Raw genomic sequence first — 20,155 nt, forward strand, 5'->3', positions numbered from 1 at the left:
GGTCCACTGTTGTTTTGTATATTTATCAATGATATTGATGAAGGTATATCAGGCTTAATGTCGAAGTTTGCAGATGACACGAAGGTTGGCAGGGTTGTTAATGACAGTAATGGCAGTGTGCTACTGCAACAGGATCTAGATAATTTGGGCAGATGGGCTAAGAAGTGGCAACTGAAGTTTAACCTTGACAAATGCAAAGTACTGCATATGGGTAGAAGTAACCCCAGAGAAACGTACCAACTGTGTGGTACTACACTTAAGGTGGTAGAAAATGAAAAAGACCTGGGAGTAATTGTGCAGTCAGATATGAAGTTTTCTGAGCAATGTAGACAGGCTGCTAGGGCAGGTCATGGGGTTTTGTCAATGATATATAGGAATTTTGCTAGCAGGGAAAAGGAGGTGATTGTCCCTCTGTATAAGGCAATGGTCAGGCCACGCCTTGAGTACTGCGTACAGGTCTGGAGGCCTCATTTTAGGAAGGATGTAGATTTGCTTGAGCGTGTACAGAGAAGAGCAACACGATTGGTGAGGGGAATGAAGGGATCCTCTTACCAAGAGAGGCTTAAGTTCTGCAAATTGCAGTGGCTGGAGACTAGGCACCTGCGCGGTGATCTGATTGAGGTCTATAAGGCCTTGAATGGGTTGAGCACGCTGAATTCTGATGGGATCCTCCCACTTGTTCAGAATACGAACCTACGGGGACATAAGTTCAAATTAAGAAAGGATAGATGTAGAATAGATGTGCGGAAATTTGCCTTTAGCCAGCGGGTGGTTAATTGCTGGAACAAACTTCCATCTGTCGTTGTGGAAGTTGATAGGTTAAATAAATTTAAGGAGGAACTGGACAGGCAATTGGAGGGTATGGTGTGATTTTTTTTTTTTTTTTTGGCTGATGCTGCATAAGCTCCTACACTTGCTTTCTTGCATCAAGTGCCACTACTACTACTACTACTACCATCCTATTAACTAGCTTTTATCTTAATTATCTGGTTCATACCAGCACTAAACAAAAAAAAAACCTTTCTGACTTGGTCACCATAGTACAACTGGATTATCATATATAATAGTATTTACCTTAATTATCCCTTTTAATTTCCCCGTCTATATTAGCTACTTTACTACTATTCATTTATATGTAATTTGTTCTCCATTCTACATGTACATACATGTAGAATGGAGAATATATCTTAGTGTATAATTTCCCACATGACCTTCCCCTATAATGCTCTTATTATTCCCTATAGTCCTTATAATTTAAAGAGTGCTTATGTTAACTTGGCACTTACTTCAAATTTCTAGCAGGATGTCTCCGTTAGGGCCTTCTATCCTTTCCTCATTCAGGACTGCTATCTTCCACCATCCAGAGCAATATCTTACGGGTTCCATGGAAATATCGTACAGCATTCAGGACTGCTACTCTGCCTGTCATGACCGCTACCTTCTGTTCCAGGGCTGCTACTTTGCCTTTCAAGACTATGTCAGTGTATTATCGCCTTCCTCGGTGGATTTGATCATCTATGTGAATCTTCTGCTCTCATTCTCGGTGTTTATCGAACTCCCTTTAACTACCCCTTACACGTTCATCCCTTAATTTCTCACTCCCTTACATTTCCGATAAACTCACTTCGACTTTTTCCGTCGACTATCTCCTCACTATATTTCACTCAACTCTTACATTTTTTTTCCCGCGCTCTCTTTTTGTTCCCCGAACTATACACGGCCCCTTCAGCTGAACGCCTCTCCCAAGGACTCCAACCAATCCTTCCCCTACAGTTTAAATTTACGTTCCGTTCCGTTTCATTCGCTAACACCTTTCTCCCAGGCTGTCTCCCTAGTGCGCAAACCAACCTCTTTTTTTCGAACATTCTTATTTTTTTCTCACAGGCACCACTCATTTTATTATCGCACCTTTCTTTCTAACAGTATCAGAACTCAAATATCAGTCAGCCTGACGCCGGTTTTAATTTGAAACGAACACCCCCTTCCTGTTTTGGTCTGACGGTGTTGTAGATCAAAGGAGGCACTTCGTCTAATCCCGTCTACCATCCTATTGTTCGTTCTCAAGCAACCCCTATCACGCCTATTCTCAAATGGCACCCTTTACCTAGTCCTGCTGTCCATGTTTGCTCTTTTGTATTATGGGAATTGATAGTTTATCCCTTTGCTACCATTCCTAATTCTCGCGCTTAAATTATCCCATCTCTAAATCTAACGTTCTTCTATTTTAATCTTACTTTGAGAAAAAACCCAAATATTTTTATTTTAATTAATTTGTAAGATTCTACATCTTACAGCATCAATGGTTAATTTTAGCTATGCATTCAGGGCCGAACATAGTTTTCACTAAGGCACAACATGCCGGAATTATGGTTTTCTAGCAAACTGAGTGTGGTAGCGTATTTTTCCCGATTATCTCAGATAATCGGAAACCGATTATCATTAAATAACTTGCTTTATCCGAAGTATCAAATTTCTTAGTAATTAAAGCACCGTGTTATTTTATATTTCAACATATCTTTGAAGTAATTCAGAGATTTTCCTGTTAAATGGTTGCATTTAGTAGAAAAATGTCGAAAAATTAATTGACATCGTACTCGCATTAGCAAGTTTTTCTCCGCAAAACACAAAGGCATTTATACTGCCCTCATCACCGCACAACGTAAATCTCATTTCCAATACTGCTTACTGTGTAAACGTACTTTGTAAATTTGGTACTAGTATTGCCCAGTGGGGGATATTCTATGTTACTTTTCGAAGCTTGGACATCTGTTTCGGTAGCACTAATTGCTTTTGAGTCTGTGTCTTCTTTCTCAACATGGGCGAAATTTTTCTTATAATAAATTTATCCATAACTAGAGTAATACTAAAAATTCACTTTCAAAAATGCTAGAAACATTAACACTTAAATCATGTAGGAAGTTTGTCACTGTCGGATTGTGACAAACAGCTTGCCCATTAGCCAGCTATGAGGCACGGAGGTAATCGATGTAGGCCGTGTACAGGTTGTGGTGCTTCTTGTAGGCTTGCTCTATAACTGTGGCATCAATGGTTAATTGATCCTTGCATCCTTTTTGTTCAGCCATTGTGTTCTGGCTCTCTAAGTGCTATCTTCTTGGTATTGCAGCTACTCAGGACCTTGTACATCGTTGGGCGATGGTTGATCGGCCTATATTTCGCCGGGTTTCTTGGTCTTCAGTCCGGATATAGGATTCCTTGAGTGAGAAACTCAAGGTCTCCGGGTGACTGCTCTGCTAGGTGCTTGTGTGTGCAAGTGAGCTTCTTGTATCAGTAATTGTGGATGTTATCTATTCCTGGGGTTCGCCAGTTATGGGACTTCCTCATTTACTATTTACTTCTTCCTCTTGAATCTCCTATTCACTTGTACGTCCTTTGGTTTTCTTCCGTTCTAGTTCTGTGTATAGGGTGCGGCTGTTATGTCTTACTTCATTGCTCCATTTTTTGCCCCAGAACTCCTCGATCGTCTTCTGCTCGGATGGTCCGTTCCAGTCTTTGTTTTTAGATGAAGTAATTTCTCCACACACCACCTGCCGTTACGCGACATCCAGTTTGGAAAATAGTGTTTTACATTAATCTTCCCAGACGAAGGCATCATTCCACAATGGTCAGTGTCAGAGCTGCAAATGGTGTTAGCTGGTTCGACGAGCATTTCAGAGGTTTCCGTTCTTCCATGGTCGCCTAATAAACCCCCAATGGAACATGTGACGGACATTGGAAGGGACATTCGCGCAAACAAACTGAACAAATCTTAAATGAGGCAAAAGTTGCCTGATGTCATTTCTTTAACAAGATTTTGTAAATTAAATCACTATCTTTAACAACAACTTGACGTAATTTACACAATAAATAACTATATCTTAATGAAATTCTTATTCTAATGGTTTTTCATAGAGGCTCATAGGTTTCATATCCTTGTTTATTTTAATTTAAAAAAAAAAAATAACTTAACAGAATTGAAATCCCGTTTACACAGTGAAAATTTCAACATATTTGCAATGTACACTGGATTAATGAATATTAATTCCATAACGTCTCAAGATGAAATCTCAATAATTTTCAATATGAAACAGGTAAATTAAAGTATTTTACAGATATGAATATAAAATAAATGCGTATTCTTCAATCGGTAATAATTAAAAAAAAAAAAGTTTCCATTTATAAAATTGCGATAAAATATGCAAATTATAAAACCTATCAAATGTATACAGTAATAAATAATCCCGTAATATTTTCAATTCTAAAATACAATAATTACCACTAAACTATATTAAGATTAATTTTAACCAAAAATGAAGCTATTGTATTATAATGTGACAATTTAAATGCAATTCTGGATATACCATAAATATAATTTAAATAAAAAAATTATTTAAACCCAGAATAAATCTTTTTAACTGCGGTAAAAACATTGGATGTGTATTTTAATGATCATGTTTATGTTCATCCAGTAATACCAGTAAAGAACTAGGGGGGGACAGTATTCGTAGCTAGTTCTGAGCGTGATTCTGAAAGTGGTTGGGTTACGAGTGATTCTTGTGGGAACATTTTGATTTATATCTCCTAATAATGCAGCATTTAAACAAAGGCTGTTTATGGCTTTGTACATAAACTTTAATCCTCGTGTATGGGTTTCATTCAGTACTTTGACAAACGTGTGATATATGCTACTGTTGTAGTGGCATGATGTAGCAAATACTTTAGTATTCATTCAAATCTATATCCTTTCTAATTTATATGTTAAGCTGTTTGAATTTATTTCCGGACAGGATTAGCATACTCAAGTATAGATGCAATCAGTTTGTTGTTTGGTTTTTTTTTTTTTTTAGGAGCATTAGCAACTAAGGCCATATTGCTCCGGGAATATGCGGTGTTCATTCGCTGACCTTTCCGCATCCTCCGTATTTGGTGGTGACGGGCTTGAACCCCGGTCTAATCAAGAAGCGTGTGCTACGCACTGTTGCTCCTTCCCACCTGGCTACGGAGGCGCCGATGCAATCAGTGATGTAAACAGTGTTTTAGTGAGATTATCTGTTGAGGGGAGAATCGAAACTTTTAATAAATCCCAACTTCATATATGCTTTGTTTATTATCTGATTGATGTGATACAAAGGAACAATTAGAAAAAAAAAATAATATTCCTAAGTTATATTTAGATATGATATAGTTTTCTGTGCTATAAAGGAGATATATATCTATCTATCTCTAAGTTGTATTAATATATTGAATACAGTATGCATAAATGAATATGAAAATTACAGAGTGCCAGAAACTAGAAGGGTGAGGATAGTAAAAAAGGAAGTGTAGTAAATATGTGAAAGGCGAAAGGATGTTAATATCCTAAAACTTCATGAATTAATAAAATTATGGGCTGAAGTACAAAGCCAATAGAAGGTGGGTGAACTGTAAAGCAAAATTAGTACAGTGAAATACAAATAAAAATAAAACAAAAATAAAAAATGAAAAGTGGTACAGCTGTCGTCAGATGCGGGGGGAGAAACACATTTGAATGAAGGTCGAATATAAAGGCCTCCGTAGCCGAGTGGTCAGGAGCGGGAGTGTAGTAGCACACGCTCTTTGAGTAGACCGGGTTTCAAGCCCCTGACTGCTGAATACGGTCGATCTGCCAACCCGCACTGGACCAGCGTGGCAGATTATGGTCTATTTCCCTCAGCATGAATTGTTGAGGAGGCTTCCATCCTGCAGTGGGTTGATAATGGCTGCACTTTACCTTTTTTTTTATAGATAAGGCAAATGTGCAGAATCTGATGTCAGCTGAAGTAAATATTAATAATGATCAGGTAATTTCATTAGGGGACTACACCTGACGATGTGTCAGGAACTGTGTTTCTATATTTGTCCATAGTAGTAGAAGAAAGGTGAAAGGCCAAAAAGCAACAAAAATGTAATTAGCACTCTCTAATACAGTATGGACATGGTAGTCCCAATGCAGTGTCATTTATTAAAGTAAAAATAAGGATCAAGTTAGAATAAAAAAATGGTTAATATAAATATGTAGAGTTGTGTAGGATTTAAAATTTGTAAATTTGTGGAGATTGGAATTTAATATAATTCAATAATTTTTTACAAGCACATGGTGAGGTATTAAATTGAGGATAGGGAAGGGAAAAAGGAGTATTTAAATGAATAAAGACGAAAAATAACAATAGAAGTAGGAACATTCGTATTACCTGTATACACTAATGATTTTACAAACGGGAAGAACGGTAGAAATAGAAAGCAGAAAGATAAAAAGCAAAGACTAAATTAAATTAAACTAAAGATTAAAGACTAAAAGGTTAAATAACACTAACATAGCTGGGATTACCAACTATTTCATCAACTTAAAACCTTTTTTCATCCTCTGTAACATTTAACATATGTATATATATATATATATATATATATATACACACACATACATACATACACACACACACACACACACACACACACACATATATATATATACACACACACACTCCCCCGATGATATTCTCCACCTTGTCGTGGTGGGGAGGGGCTTGCGTGTCCCGATGACCCGGAGAGCTAAGTCGGCGGTAGCTTAGCTACTGGTAGGGCCTCCCAAGCCGGACAGGTCAAAGGGAAGGGGTCAGACTAAGAGAGATACCCCGGCCCTCCAGGTTGGGGGTTGCTGCAACGGGCTAGCTCCTCGTTCAGTGTAAAAAAATACACAAATGCTAAACGACCTACAAGTGAAAATGAAAATGGACTGCACTTTCGGAAACGACTCGGCAAACGGAAAAAGACTGATTTTGGGATGCTGGAATATTCAAGGCCTTTCAACTAAAAGAAACTTTCTTTCGGATGAACTGCAAAAATTCAAGTTAGACATCGTCGTTATCAGAGACAAAGAAAAAGGGATGTGGAGAGGAAATAATGGGAGAATACTACCATTTTTGGAGTGGAGTTGATAAGAGTGAAAGAGCAAGAGCAGGAGTTTCTATTGCTGTTAAAAAGAAATTGAGACACAACATCAAAAACTGGCAATTTATTAATGAAAGAATGATCTCATTGGAACTCAAAATGTACGGGAGAGAAATATGTATTTTGGGAATACATGCCCCGACTAATGACACCGCCGATACCTTGAAGGATGAATTTTTGGAGGATCTGAGAGAACTAATAGCAAAAATTCCTAAGAACAAAGAGATATTTCTAATGAGAGATTTCAATGCAAGAGTAGGAACTGAACAAATTAGCAAAGTTATTGGAAGATTTGGAGAGAAAGAGAGGAATGACAACGGAGATAGACTATGCAATCTTTGTGAACAGTTCGACTTGAGAATAAACAACACATATTTCCAACACAAGGATATCCCTAAATATACTTGGTCACAGGAGACAAGACAAATTAGATCAGTTTTTTAGATTACATTACAGTATTTCAAAACATTCAGGGACATATGTATTGAAAGATGTCCGAGTTTATAGAGGAGCTGAATGTGGATCTGACCATTTTCTTGTTAAAACAACACTGAGGTGGAACTGGATTAATAAAATATGTGTGGACAACCAACAATGCAGGGAAGGAGAAATGCTACAAGTGGATCAATTTAACATTGACCTACTCCAGGACGACAGCATTAGAAACAACTTCACCCAGAGACTGGATGTTGCAATTAACATAGAGATAAAAGGTAATACTGAAGAAATCTATGAATATTTAAAAAATATTGTTAAAAAATAGCTCATGAAATCCTAGGCAAAAAGAGCCAAGGACCAAAAAAGACATGGATTACAGAGAAAGTAAGAGCTGCTGTAGAGGAAAAGAAACTTGCATATCAGAAATGGCTGAGTGATAGGAATGATGCATATAGGAACATTTATGTTGAAAAAAAGAAAATAGCCAATCGGTTGGTAGTAGAAGCGAAAAATGAAGAATGGGAAAGGAAATGCGCAACTATTAATAGCAAATTGGGCTTCAAGCAATCAGCGGAATCATGGAAGGTCCTTACAGACTTGAGAAAACAGAATAAACAACGCTGGTTTGCAATTAATACCTTTGAAAGACTGGACGGAGTACTATGAAGGACTTTTAAAAAAAGACCGGGAAGATTTTGGTGTAGAAGACTCGGGCTTAAAAGTTTCTGTTAGGGAAGTGGAACTCCTGCTAAAGGAAAGAATGGCAAATCACCTGGACCTGGAGGAGTTTACATGGAACTTCTGAAATATAGAGGAAGAATGGCTGTTCTGATACAAAAACCGTTAAATAGTATACTGAGAGGAGAAGAAATACCGAAAGAAATGATAACAGGATATATTACATCAATTTATAAGAAGAGCGATCGGAAAAGCTGTTCAAATTACAGAGGAATATGCGTCCTGAACCCGCTGTTAAAGATCCTTGGAAAATGGATCAGGAACCATTTAGAAGCCCGAATCGAGGTATCAGAAGAACAAAGTGGTTTTTCAGCTGGGAGGTCATGTATAGATCATATCTCAACAGTACGACAGATCCTTGAAAAATGCCAATCAAAAGGGAAAAAAAAAATCTTTGATTTTCATTGACCTTGAAAAGGCATATGACAGTGTTCCAAGAAAACTCTTATGGGAAGCACTGAAAGAGGCAAATATTGATGGACAACTGATTAACATTAAGGCAATTTACAGGAATAATAGATGCAGAATTAAAGTGGGATCAGCTTTGTCACCTGAATTCCACATTTCAAAAGGCTTATTACAAGGTTGTTGCATGTCACCAACACTTTTCAAAATTTATGTCTACATCTGCCTAAGATCCTGGTCAAAAAAATGTAATAAAATGGGATTGCTGATTAATAAGAATACCTATATTCACAATTTACTTTTTGCAGACGATCAGGTGGTGATAGCACAAGACTTAGAAGATGCAAAGCATGCATGTCATCAATTGTTTGAGGAATATAGACAATGGGGTCTAAAAATCAATTTTAGCAAGACTGAAATTGTTCTCTTCAGGGCCAGGACACGTTCTAAATATTGCAGGTTTTAAAATCAAACAAGTCGATAAATTCAAATGTTTGGGATCAATCTTACAAAGTGATGGATCATCCCAAGCATAGATCAATAAGAGAATTACAGATGGCAGAAAGGCTATCGGCATGTTAAACTCTGTTCTGTGGAGCAAAAATATCCTACATAAAGCAAAGAAACTTATATTTCAAACGATTGTACAGTCTTCTATTGTATGGAGCGGAAACCTGGAAATTGAATAGGCGAGCTGAAAACAAATTGCTCTCCACAGAAATGGATTTTTGGAGACGCTCAGCAGGAAATTCTAGAAGAGACAGAAAACGGAATGAAGACATAAGGGAAAAAATGGAAGTGAAAAAGACCTATTGACACCATCAGAGAAAAGCGTCTAACATGGTATGGACATGTAAAACGGATGCAAGAAAACAGATATCCAAAGGCTATCCTGGAATGGATATCTCCTGGAAGAAGAAGAGGAAGACCTAGGAGGACATGGATGGATGGAGTACGGGAGTGCATGACAGCCCGAATCTTAACCGACCAAGACAGCTTGAACCGCACTTTATGGAATAATAAAGTGTATACAATAATTTGAATACAAAAAATAACTTGTAGGCTGAGGAAACCCATTGTAAATGGAAATACTCCTCTTGATGAAGACACACACACACACACACACACACACACACACACACACACACACACACACACACACACACACACACATCACTGAATTATGACTACCCTTATGAAAAGGGAATGCGACCGGTTGACCACGTGAGGTACGAGAGTGCCGTTAGTCAACCTAGCATAGATAGGGTGTCAGTGAATCAGTAGGTAGTAAAATTCCGAGCGTGATGGATAAAAGGAAGGATTCATCGGACTTTGATAAAGGGCAGATTGCGGGTGCTCGATGAGCTGGTGCCTCGATTTCCCCAAACGGCTGAACTGGTGGGGTGTCCTGGCACACTTTAGCCGTAGTTAAAGTGTGCCAGGACTGGCGTCAAAATGAAATGGCCAAACAACGACCTGACGGCAAAACTGCAAAGGTCAGCATAAGGTTGATGTTAGAGGTGAGCATCGGGTCAAACGACTCGTACAGGCGAACAGGAGCAGCACTGTTGAAGAGTTGATTACCCAATACAACATGGGCCAACCCGGAACAATATCTGGCATGACCATTGCGTCGCACACTCGCACGTATGGGCTATACTAGCCGAAGACCCCTACGGCATCCTCTCCTAACCAAGGTTCATGGGCGTAGAAGACTCGCCTGGTGCAAAGAGCATGCAAGTTAGACGTTAGAAGACTGGAAGGAGGTGTGCTGGTCGGATGAGTCACGTTATTTACTCCACACCGTGGATGGTCATATACGGATTTGGCGTCAATAACGTGAGACTCTTCATGCATGGTATCAAAAGTGCAGGCCGGTGGAGGCGGTTGTATAGTGTGGGGCATGTTTCACTGGCAGGAACTTGGACCCCTGGTGCATGTGGAACAACCTATCAGTGGTCTCCGCTATCTTCAAGTGTTTTCTGACTGCGTACAACCCCCTATGTTACACTCTTTCCCGAATGGTGATGGTGTCTTCCAAGATGACAATGCGCCGAGCCATCGGGCACTTGATGTGCTGTAATAGTTTGAGGAATACAGTTCTGACTTCCAGCATATCGATTGGGCTCCGAACTCCGCCGATATCAATCCCATCGAGCACTTGTGGGACACTATGGAAAGGCATATCAGGCGTCAGGATACACCAATCACCTCCACCGCATTACACACAGCTTGGTTGGACGAACGCTTCTGACATCTTGTTGAATCAATGCCACGTCGGATAGCTACTGTACTGAGGGAAAAAGGAGGACCTACGAACTATTAGTTAGGTGATCATAATTGAGTGATCACTCAGTGTGTGTGTGTGTGTGTGTGTGTGTGTGTGTGTGTGTGTGTGTATGTATGTGTGTGTGTATATATATATATATATATATATTTTTTTTTTTTTTTTTAAAAGAGATTTTTCGATATTTACTACAAAATTATTGAGATCAATTTACAAATAATGTAATCAAGGCCTTCTGTTACTGTATACAATCAGCTGGAACTTTGCAAGACATAAAAGGCCAGTTCCCCCCCCCCCCTTATGCTCTATAAACTTGCTTCCTTGCATCATTTTGCCACTACTAGTACTGATGAATATTGAATAACCGTAGCCCTAGAGATAAACCCTGTGGCACTCCAGTTTGAAATTTGTCTGAAGGGAGATGTTACCTATAGACTATTTAGCAAAATCTGCAGGAAATAATCAGTTATCCAATCTAAAAGTGCAGCAGGATTACAATTTCAATTTAGTAAGACTGATCTCCTGAATCAAAGCGTCTCCTTCCTTTCGATTTCAGTAGTAACGAAATCGACAGAAATCACTCACGTTCTTTCGGGTTTAACAGCTCGAGTTGCAGGCTGTTATGAATGGCCCCGGTAAGGAACAATCTCCTTCAACGACTTAAACATTCAAATTTACTAACCGTCTGGTTTCCAAGATTTACAAGACCACACCCATTCGGTGTGATGACTACGAATAGCGGTTCTCACTTAATTTAGTCAACCGTTTTTTAACCCTCATTGCAATGCATGATAAACGTATATGTGTAAGTTTATCGTAAACACTAAAAATTGTATTGGTCCTTAAGCACTAAACCTTAGCTGCAATTCTCAGATATTTGTAACTGCTTAAATTCATTTTAAAACAGACTTACTGGAAATGGTTCTTTCCATGAAGAAGTCACAATGGATGGCCGGACAATTGCTACTGGTAACTGACCACGTTCTTGTTTTAATAGGTTCTCTGCAAGAGCTTTCGAGAAAGTATAAGTGTTTGGTCTCTCGCCTAACAGTTTTGGAGTTATATCTTTCACAATCTGATCATTTAGCCAACTGTAAAAAAAAGTCATTAAAAAAAGTTTAAATTAAACAAGAAAGTACTTAATTGAGAGACTGCACATATTACATATTTAAAAAGATCATGATGCGTACATTATACCACTTATACAGAAATTAATTTATACGATAAGGCTCTTCACTACCATTTTAATACTAACATTCCTATTTAAGAATGATGTATTTGCCGTTTTGTGCCTTATTCATTTTTGGCAGCAGCTTAATATTCACACATTGCGATTCATGTTAGTACCAAAGACGATGATACTATGAGTTATGTCATCTGTGTCTGAGACAACTGAAATGACAGATCTACTACGCAACTACATGCGGAGCAACTGTTCCAGTAAGCCATTGATGTTCACAACTCCAGCTGGCTTCCGTTTTCTTGACACACAGACCCAGCTGGTCGAGATGCTGAGGCATTTGCTATTACTAATGACCTCGCACAGATTATTCATTTACCTACCAGAATACCAGACAATCCTAACCATACAGCCAACACGCTTGGTCTTTTTTCTCACAAACAAACCTTTTAAATATACGGTCGAAGTGAGTGGTCCTTTAGGCACCTTAGATCACAACTTGGTGAGCCTTTATCTCATGGCTATTCCCAACCTCGTGTTGTTTGGCATTGCAAGAATGCAAAATGGGATGACCTGCGCGATTTCTTTTCTTCTTGTCCTCGGTCGGATTACCATTTCAAAACTTCTGATGTCAACGTTTGCGCAGATCATGTCAGTGAAATTATTCTTGTAGGAATGGAATACTTTATTCCACACTCCACTTCAAAATCTCGTTCTTTATCTAAACCTTGGTTTTCCAGTAATATGCTAAGGCTGTTCAAGAGAAGAATGTTGCATGTCGTAATTGGCTTGTTTCCAACTCTTCAGTTTTATTTTCTGCCTACACCAAAGATTGCAACAATTGTAAAGCAGTTATTAATCAATCCAAACTAGATTTTGAACAGGCTAAGAGTAGAAAACTAGCTTTTTTCCCTAATGGTAGCCGTACATTCTGGTCTCTTGCCAAAGCTATTGGCTGTAACTTTTGCCCATCTTTGCTCCCACTTCAGCCAAGGATAAAGCTGACCTGCTAGCATCCCATTTTTCTTACAACTCATGTATTAATGATCTTGGAAAAACACCTCCCACCATTACCAACACGCTCCATTCAATGCCTCCTGTGGTCTTCCATCAAAAGGATGTCAGAAGGATTTTGACGAAGCTTGATACTAAGAAAGCTTCAGATCCCGATGGTATTTCTCCACTTGTTCTCAAAATCTGTGCTCCTGAACTTACTCCTGTACCTTGCCACCTGTTTTCACTTTCTTATTCCAAAGGCGTTTTTCCTTCTGCTTGGAAATTTGATCATATCCACCCAATTCCTAAAAAGGTTGACAAATTCCTCCCAACCAATTATCGTCCCATTGCAATTACTTCTACTCTTCCTAAAGTAATGGAGAAATCAATTAACCGCCAACTCTTAAACTATCTAGAAACCTTTTGTCTGATCAACGATCGCCAGTATGGATTCAGTCAATGTCGATCCACTGGTGATATTCTGGCTTATATTACTCATTTATAGACAAATTCAATGGAAAAGTTCGGGGGAAACAAGCATTTGCTTTCGACACGTATCAAAGGCTTTCGATCGTGTTTGGCGTAAAGGTCTTCGAAACATGCTTCCGTCTTTATGGTTTGTCAACTATATTTTTTAATTGGTTATCCAGTTTTCTCTCTAACCGCTCACTGAGAGATGTTTGTTGTTTAGGAGCATTAGCAACTAAGGCCATATTGCTCAGGGAATATGCGGTGGTCATTCCCTGACCTTTCCGCATCTGGTGGTGACGGGTTCGAACCCCAGTCTAATCAAGAAGCGTGTGCTACGCACTGCTGCTCCTTCCCACCTGGCTACAGAGGCGCACCGCTCACTGAGGGTGATGGTAGATGGCTCTCAGTCTTCTAACTTCTCCACTAATCCCGGTTTCCCCCAAGGTTCAGTTCTTTCCCCACTCTTTTCCTGTTATATATTAATGACCTTCTTCGATTGACCAGAAATCCTATCCTTAGTTGTGCTGATGATAGCACATTGCATTCCACTTCCCAGTTTGAGAAACCTCTCCCTGTTCAGTCAGCTTCCAGGTAATTCTCCAGTGGGGCAAAGACAACTTAGTTGATTTCAATCCTTCTGAAACACAGTCCTGTCTTTTATAAATAAATTTTCTGTTTATACTCCGGCACGACAACCAAATCAGTAGAGTTTACAATAAATCGTCAATTCAAATATTTATCGTATTTAGTAGTCACGGGCATAGCACCCGGTCCACTCAAGGAACGCGTGCTATTTACTCTCGCTACTGACCACTCGGCTACGTCAAGGCCTAATCTTGCAAAAAGGATTCTTCTGTTCCTATGCTTATCTTTGCTGACACTCCGATTTCTAGGCAAGATGATCCATCTCTTTGCAGTTTACCCTTACTTCTAATATCTCTCTTGGCAAAAGCACATTACAAATATTGCTTCTTCTGCATCTAAAAAAACTTGATTTCTCTTTTGCTCTCGGCATTAATTTTCTTCGAAACAGTTGTTCACTCTGTACAAATTGCAAATCCGTCCTACCATGGAATATTGTTCCCACATCTTGTGTGCTTCCAAAGCGTTTCTAACAGTCTCTCCACTCTGTCTCAGGCTTCTGGATTCCATTCAAAAGAGGGCAGTTAGGTTAATTAATGACTCATTTCTAACAGTCTCTCCACTCTGTCTCACAGACGTTCTGTTTCTGCTGCATGCTTTTAACACAGATACTTCCCTGGGTACTGTTATTCTGAATTGGCTTCTATAATTCCAGCTCTCTTTCAAAACAGTCCAAACACGTGCCGTCACCAGCCAACATCCATTTACTGTCCAACTTCAAACTCACAGAACCAACTTTTCATCTTCCTCCTTTATTCATTCAACTTCCCTTTTCTGGAACAACCTTCCTTAATATGTATTTCCTGAAAATTACAGTTCAAGTCTAATGTCAACAAATAGCTTCTTTTGTCTTCTCAACCTCCAACCCATGCACGGTACTAAGTACTATAGGTTCTAATATCTTCTTTTGTCTTCTCAACCTCCAACCCATGCACGGTACTAAGTACTATAGGTTCTAATACCTTCCGTGTTTGAGGTTTCATATATAAAAAAAAAAACCCCAACGACTCGCTAGCTAAAATAAAACTTCCTACAGTCTAGTCTAAACGTCTACCCTGTATTTTGAATTTATGGCCTAGTTCTGGAATTCTTTAACTTTGAAAATTCTGGCTCAGTCAGATATCCTCTAATGTGCCTAATTTTCAAGCTCTGGAGACCACATTATCGAAATATTTCCTCGTACGGTCGCTCGCTCTTTTGTCGATCTCACCATACGAGGTGCCCGTTTTTGGACCATTTCAAGAGCTCAAAGTCATTTTTTTTCTCTTTTCACCAGATGTCTTCATACTTGGTATTCCAAATGCGGTCTTACTATTGCCCTACAAAGTGGGATTATGACCTGCTTATCGCTACAGGATATTGTTTGATAAGTCATCGATTGGACAACATGGGTTTTTTTAGCCGCCTGTTTACACTTCTCAGAAAACATATCTTCCAACATCATAACTCCCAGATCCCTTTCTTCTTCTTCTTCTTCTTCTATTACTTTTAATTCAACCTACCAAGTGGTAAATTATTTAGTATTAGTGCAAGATATTTTTAGCGGATGGTGCAAGAAAGCCTATGCTGCACCACCAAAAAAATAAAATAGAATAAAATAAAAAAATAACTAAATAATAATTAATAAAAAAAGGAAATTAAACCTATCATCCTATGCGCTTCCCTTACCCGAAAGTACTATCTAGATGACCTTTGAATTTCCCCAAACTGTCGGCCTCTACCACCCATGAAGGCAACTTATTCCAGTAATTTATAACTCGCTGGCTAAAATAAAACTTCCTGCAGTCCAATCTAAACATTTTCCCCCGTAACTTGAATTTATGTCCCCTAGTTCTAGCATCATTTATAATTTTGAAAATTTCGTCCTCATTCATTTTACTGATGCCTCTCAGAGCCTTAAACGCCTCAATCAAATCTCCTCTAAGGTGTCTAGTTTCCAAACTCTGCAACCCACATATTCGAAGTCTTTCTTCATAAGGACGCCCTTTTGCCGATCTCACCAGGCGAGTTACCCGTCTTTGCAACCTTTCAAGAAGCTCGATGTCTTTCTTTAGGTGCGGTCTCCATACTTGAACACAGTATTCCAAGTGTGGTCTAACATAAGCCTTATATAATGGGATTATCACGTCCTTATCTCCACTTGCAAAAGTTCGATAGATCATCGATAGGACACCATGGGCCTTCCTTGCAACCTGTTTACAATGCTCGGAGAATTTCTTGTCTGACCATATCGTAACACCCAAGTCCCTTTCCTCCAGTACTGGGTTTAGTTGAACTCCACCAAGTGAATAAGTTATTTTGGGATTACTGTTTCCCAGGTGTAATACCTTACACTTTGTTGGATTAAAGCATAGCTGCCATTTTTCTGACCATTCCTGAAGCCTATCTAGGTCTCTCTGAAGAAGCTCAGCTTGACAGTGATCATTAACTACGCTACCAATTTTAACATCATCTGCAAATTTAGACATCACGCCCTCTATCCCTTCATCAATGTCGTTTATGAAAATTAAAAACAGTGGTCCTAATACTGATCCTTGGGGAACCCCACTTCTTACATCAACCCAATCTGAGGAATAGCCATTTATCACAACCCTCTGCCTCCTGCCCTGAAGCCATCCTTCTATCCATCTAAGGATTTTCCCAGTGATTCCAACCTGTTCCAGCTTATAAAGCAACTGCTCATGTGGGACTGAGTCAAAAGCTTTGCTGAAATCTAAATAAACAATGTCGAAATTATTCCCTAAATCCAGCTCGTGAGTGACCCTTTCGAAATAGAGAACCAGATTTGTTAAACATGATTTTCCCTTCACAAAACCATGCTGAGTACCATTGAGAATTTCAATTCGATCCAAATGATCCTGAATTCCACCCTTTATCATTGCCTCCATGATTTTCCCTACTACTGAAGTCAGACTGACAGGTCGATAATTTCCAACTTCACTTTTAGAGCCACCCTTATGTATGGAAGATACATTTGCACTTTTTCAATCCAAGGGAATCTCCCCAGAGTCTAGTGATGCTTGCATAATTAGCCTCAATGGTTCAATGCACTCGCTTGCCGCCTCCCTTAAGATTATAGGGGAGGCCTGACGTAGCCCAGTGGTCAGGAGCGAGAGTGCATAGCACGCGTTCCTTGAGTGGATCGGGGTTCAAGCCCGTGACTACTAAATACGATAAATATTTGTATTGACGATTTATTGTAAACTCTACTGACTTGGTTGTCGTGCCGGAGTATAAACAGAAAATTTTTTTTTTTTTTTTTTTTTTATATTTCATCAACTCCAGGAGCCTTACTGAACTGTAGGCTCGAAAGTTTTTTTCATTAAATAATCTTGGGAAATTTCAATATCATTAATTACATATTTTTTTAACTTCGCTTCCACAATTTCCCATTGCCACAAAAGGCTTTTCATCTGTAAATATCGATGCAAAATAACTGTTCAGTTCATCTGCAAAGGCAGCTGGTATATTTATTACTATCCCCTTTCCCTTACGTAAAAGGTCCGATCTGGTTTGTCCTGCTCTTCTTGGCATTTATATATGTGAAGAATTCTTTATCCCCCCTCTTTGCTCTGTTTGCTAGTGATTTCTCATAAACTGCCTTTGCCTGTCGAACCTTTTCTGTGGCTCTATTACACATCACCTTGTAGCTGTTATAGGGTTCCTTGTAGCTGTTATTTTAGGGTTTTTATTTCCCAAGTGTAAGACCGTGTTTTATGCTGCATTAAAACATAGTTGCAAGTTTTCTGAGGATGACTCGAACGTGGCACTGATCATTAACAACTCCCCCAATTTTTACGTCATCTGAAAATTTTGACATCGCGCTCTTTATCCCTTCGATGTCTTTTATGAGAATCGGAAACGGTGGTAAAAGAACCGATTCTTGTTGGGGAACACCCCACTGTTGACGTTACACCAATATGTAGAATATCCATATATCACGACTCTCTTCCTTTTGCCCTGCAACCACCCTGAAATCCCTCTTAGAACCTTTCCAGTAATGCCAGCATATTCCAGCTTATACAGCAATCTCTCACGAGCGACTGAATCAAATTCCTTGCTAGAATCCAAATACATTAGGTCGAAATTGTTTCTTACATCCAGCTCATGTGTAATGTGTCAAAACAGCTACAAAGTTAGTTAATCACGAATAACGATATGAATATGAAAACTACACGTAGACAGTTTTTTTGTTGAAGAGGTTATCAATAAATCAAGTTTATGTATATTATGTTGGCTCATCAAGTTAAACAAAGTTGTGATATCTTGTTTACTAGTATAGCTGGTATAGTTATTGGTGAACATACTCGGTGGTTATAAAATAAGGTTTCCCTATTCAGGAGACCCTAGTGCAGTGGTTTCCAAACTATGTTACTACGCCCCCATTTAAAAAAAAATCTAATCTTGGCGCCTCCCCCCCCCCCCTTTATTTCATAAAATAATACAGACAATTTTAAATGGTAAAAAATGTATTAATACAAAAAATGAAAAAACGTAATTGACCGAATAAAAACAAGGTTTTACTATATACAGTATATATATTCATTTTTAAATTAATTTGTTTTTAATGCGATGGATGTGCTTGTTTATTAGCACAAAGTTTATCAAATCTAGGTGTCATTGAGGAGAGTGCCTCGTAGCTCTTTTTCTACTACTAAATTATTTGGATTCTTACATTTGTTTCTTACATCCAGATCATGAGTAATGTGTCAAAACAGCTACAAAGTTAGTTAATCACGAATAACAATATGAAAACTACACGTAGACAGTTTTTTTGTTGAAGAGGTTATCAATAAATCAAGTTTATGTATATTATGTTGGCTCATCAAGCTCGATATGTTGGCTCGATATTTGGATTTTTTTTTGCAGCTAATGCAGAAAATCCCGTTTCGCATAAATATGATGTTACGAATGGCAGCAATACTTTGCATTGCTTTGCTTGACAAAGTATTATATTCTTCACTTCGATTCAACCTAAATTGAACTAGGGTTTCACTCTGAAATTTTTGTTTCAATGAAGTATCGCATGATAATTCTATCAATTTTTCCTTTTCAATATTTGTCAATCCAAATTCATCATCTTGTTCATCGACAAATGGATTCTGTATTCACACGAACTTTGTAAAATCAAGATCTTCGAAATAATGTGAAAAGTGCATTAGCAAACCATCCAAGTGTTCAGTAAATAGATTTTTGTTTGCTTCAGTATTAACTCTGGTGCAAAAATCATTTAAAAGTGGAAACATGTCGAACTTATTTTTTTTTGTAAATTTGATTTCCATAGCTTCAATTTTTTTTATGAATGCTTTCACTTTGTCTTTTTGAATCAGTGAATGCATTTGTGGTCCTTGCATTGATTTATTCAAAACACTCAATTTTCCAAAAATTTCAACAAAACAGGCAAGTTTAACAATAAAGTTATCATTCCTGAATAAATATGCCTATTCATTATGATTTTCATCAAGAAAAATCTCATCAAAAAAGTGTCAATTATATTAAAAATTTCATTGGATGTGGCCTTTCCAGGAATGGGGTTGCAAAATAATATATCTTCCATTATATAGTTTCTGCAACATATCGAACATATGCAATTAAATGAGCATCTTTAGCTACACCAGTTGCCTCATCTACTTGTATGGCGAATTTCGAAGTACGCAGTCGAAAAACTAACTGATCGCAAAGATCTTCAGATCTATCATCGATTCTTCTGCCAACTGTATTATCAGCAAGCGGTATTTGTCGCAACTATTTCGCCGAACATTATTTTAGCCATATCAATAGCTGCTGGAAAAACTAGTTTCTCCTTATTGTGTATGGTTTTTTTACATTTCGCGATTCTGTAAGAAACTTGGTACGACGCTAGCAATGCATTTGATGGAACAGAAAATTTTTTTTGAGCGTTTGCTTTTGTTTTGGTTTGAGCGTTGTGCTATTGTGTTTATTGTGATTACTTACTGATAATCATCATTAGTAATTTAGAATTTGTATTTTTTAAGAATATAAATTTAATCCTAATATTTTTAGACGAATGGATA

At 38.3% G+C, this 20,155-nt stretch overlaps 1 protein-coding gene across 2 annotated transcripts in view; it reads right to left on the reverse strand.

Moving 5' to 3' along the window:
* Nucleotides 1–20,155, reverse strand: part of LOC150077386 (fatty acyl-CoA reductase 1-like) — a 292,403-nt gene that overhangs the window by 127,175 nt on the left and 145,073 nt on the right. For both annotated transcript variants that reach the window (XM_090386667.1, XM_090386666.1), the window contains exon 8: nucleotides 11,745–11,922. In XM_090386667.1, coding sequence (XP_090242793.1) covers nucleotides 11,745–11,922 — 178 coding nt within the window. The remainder of the gene's footprint in view (nucleotides 1–11,744; nucleotides 11,923–20,155) is intronic.

The sequence above is a fragment of the Mastigoproctus giganteus genome, chromosome 12, assembly GCF_048544385.1.
Source record: "Mastigoproctus giganteus isolate SK-2022 chromosome 12, ASM4854438v1, whole genome shotgun sequence".
In the NCBI taxonomy this organism is placed as follows: Eukaryota; Metazoa; Arthropoda; class Arachnida; order Uropygi; family Thelyphonidae; genus Mastigoproctus; species Mastigoproctus giganteus.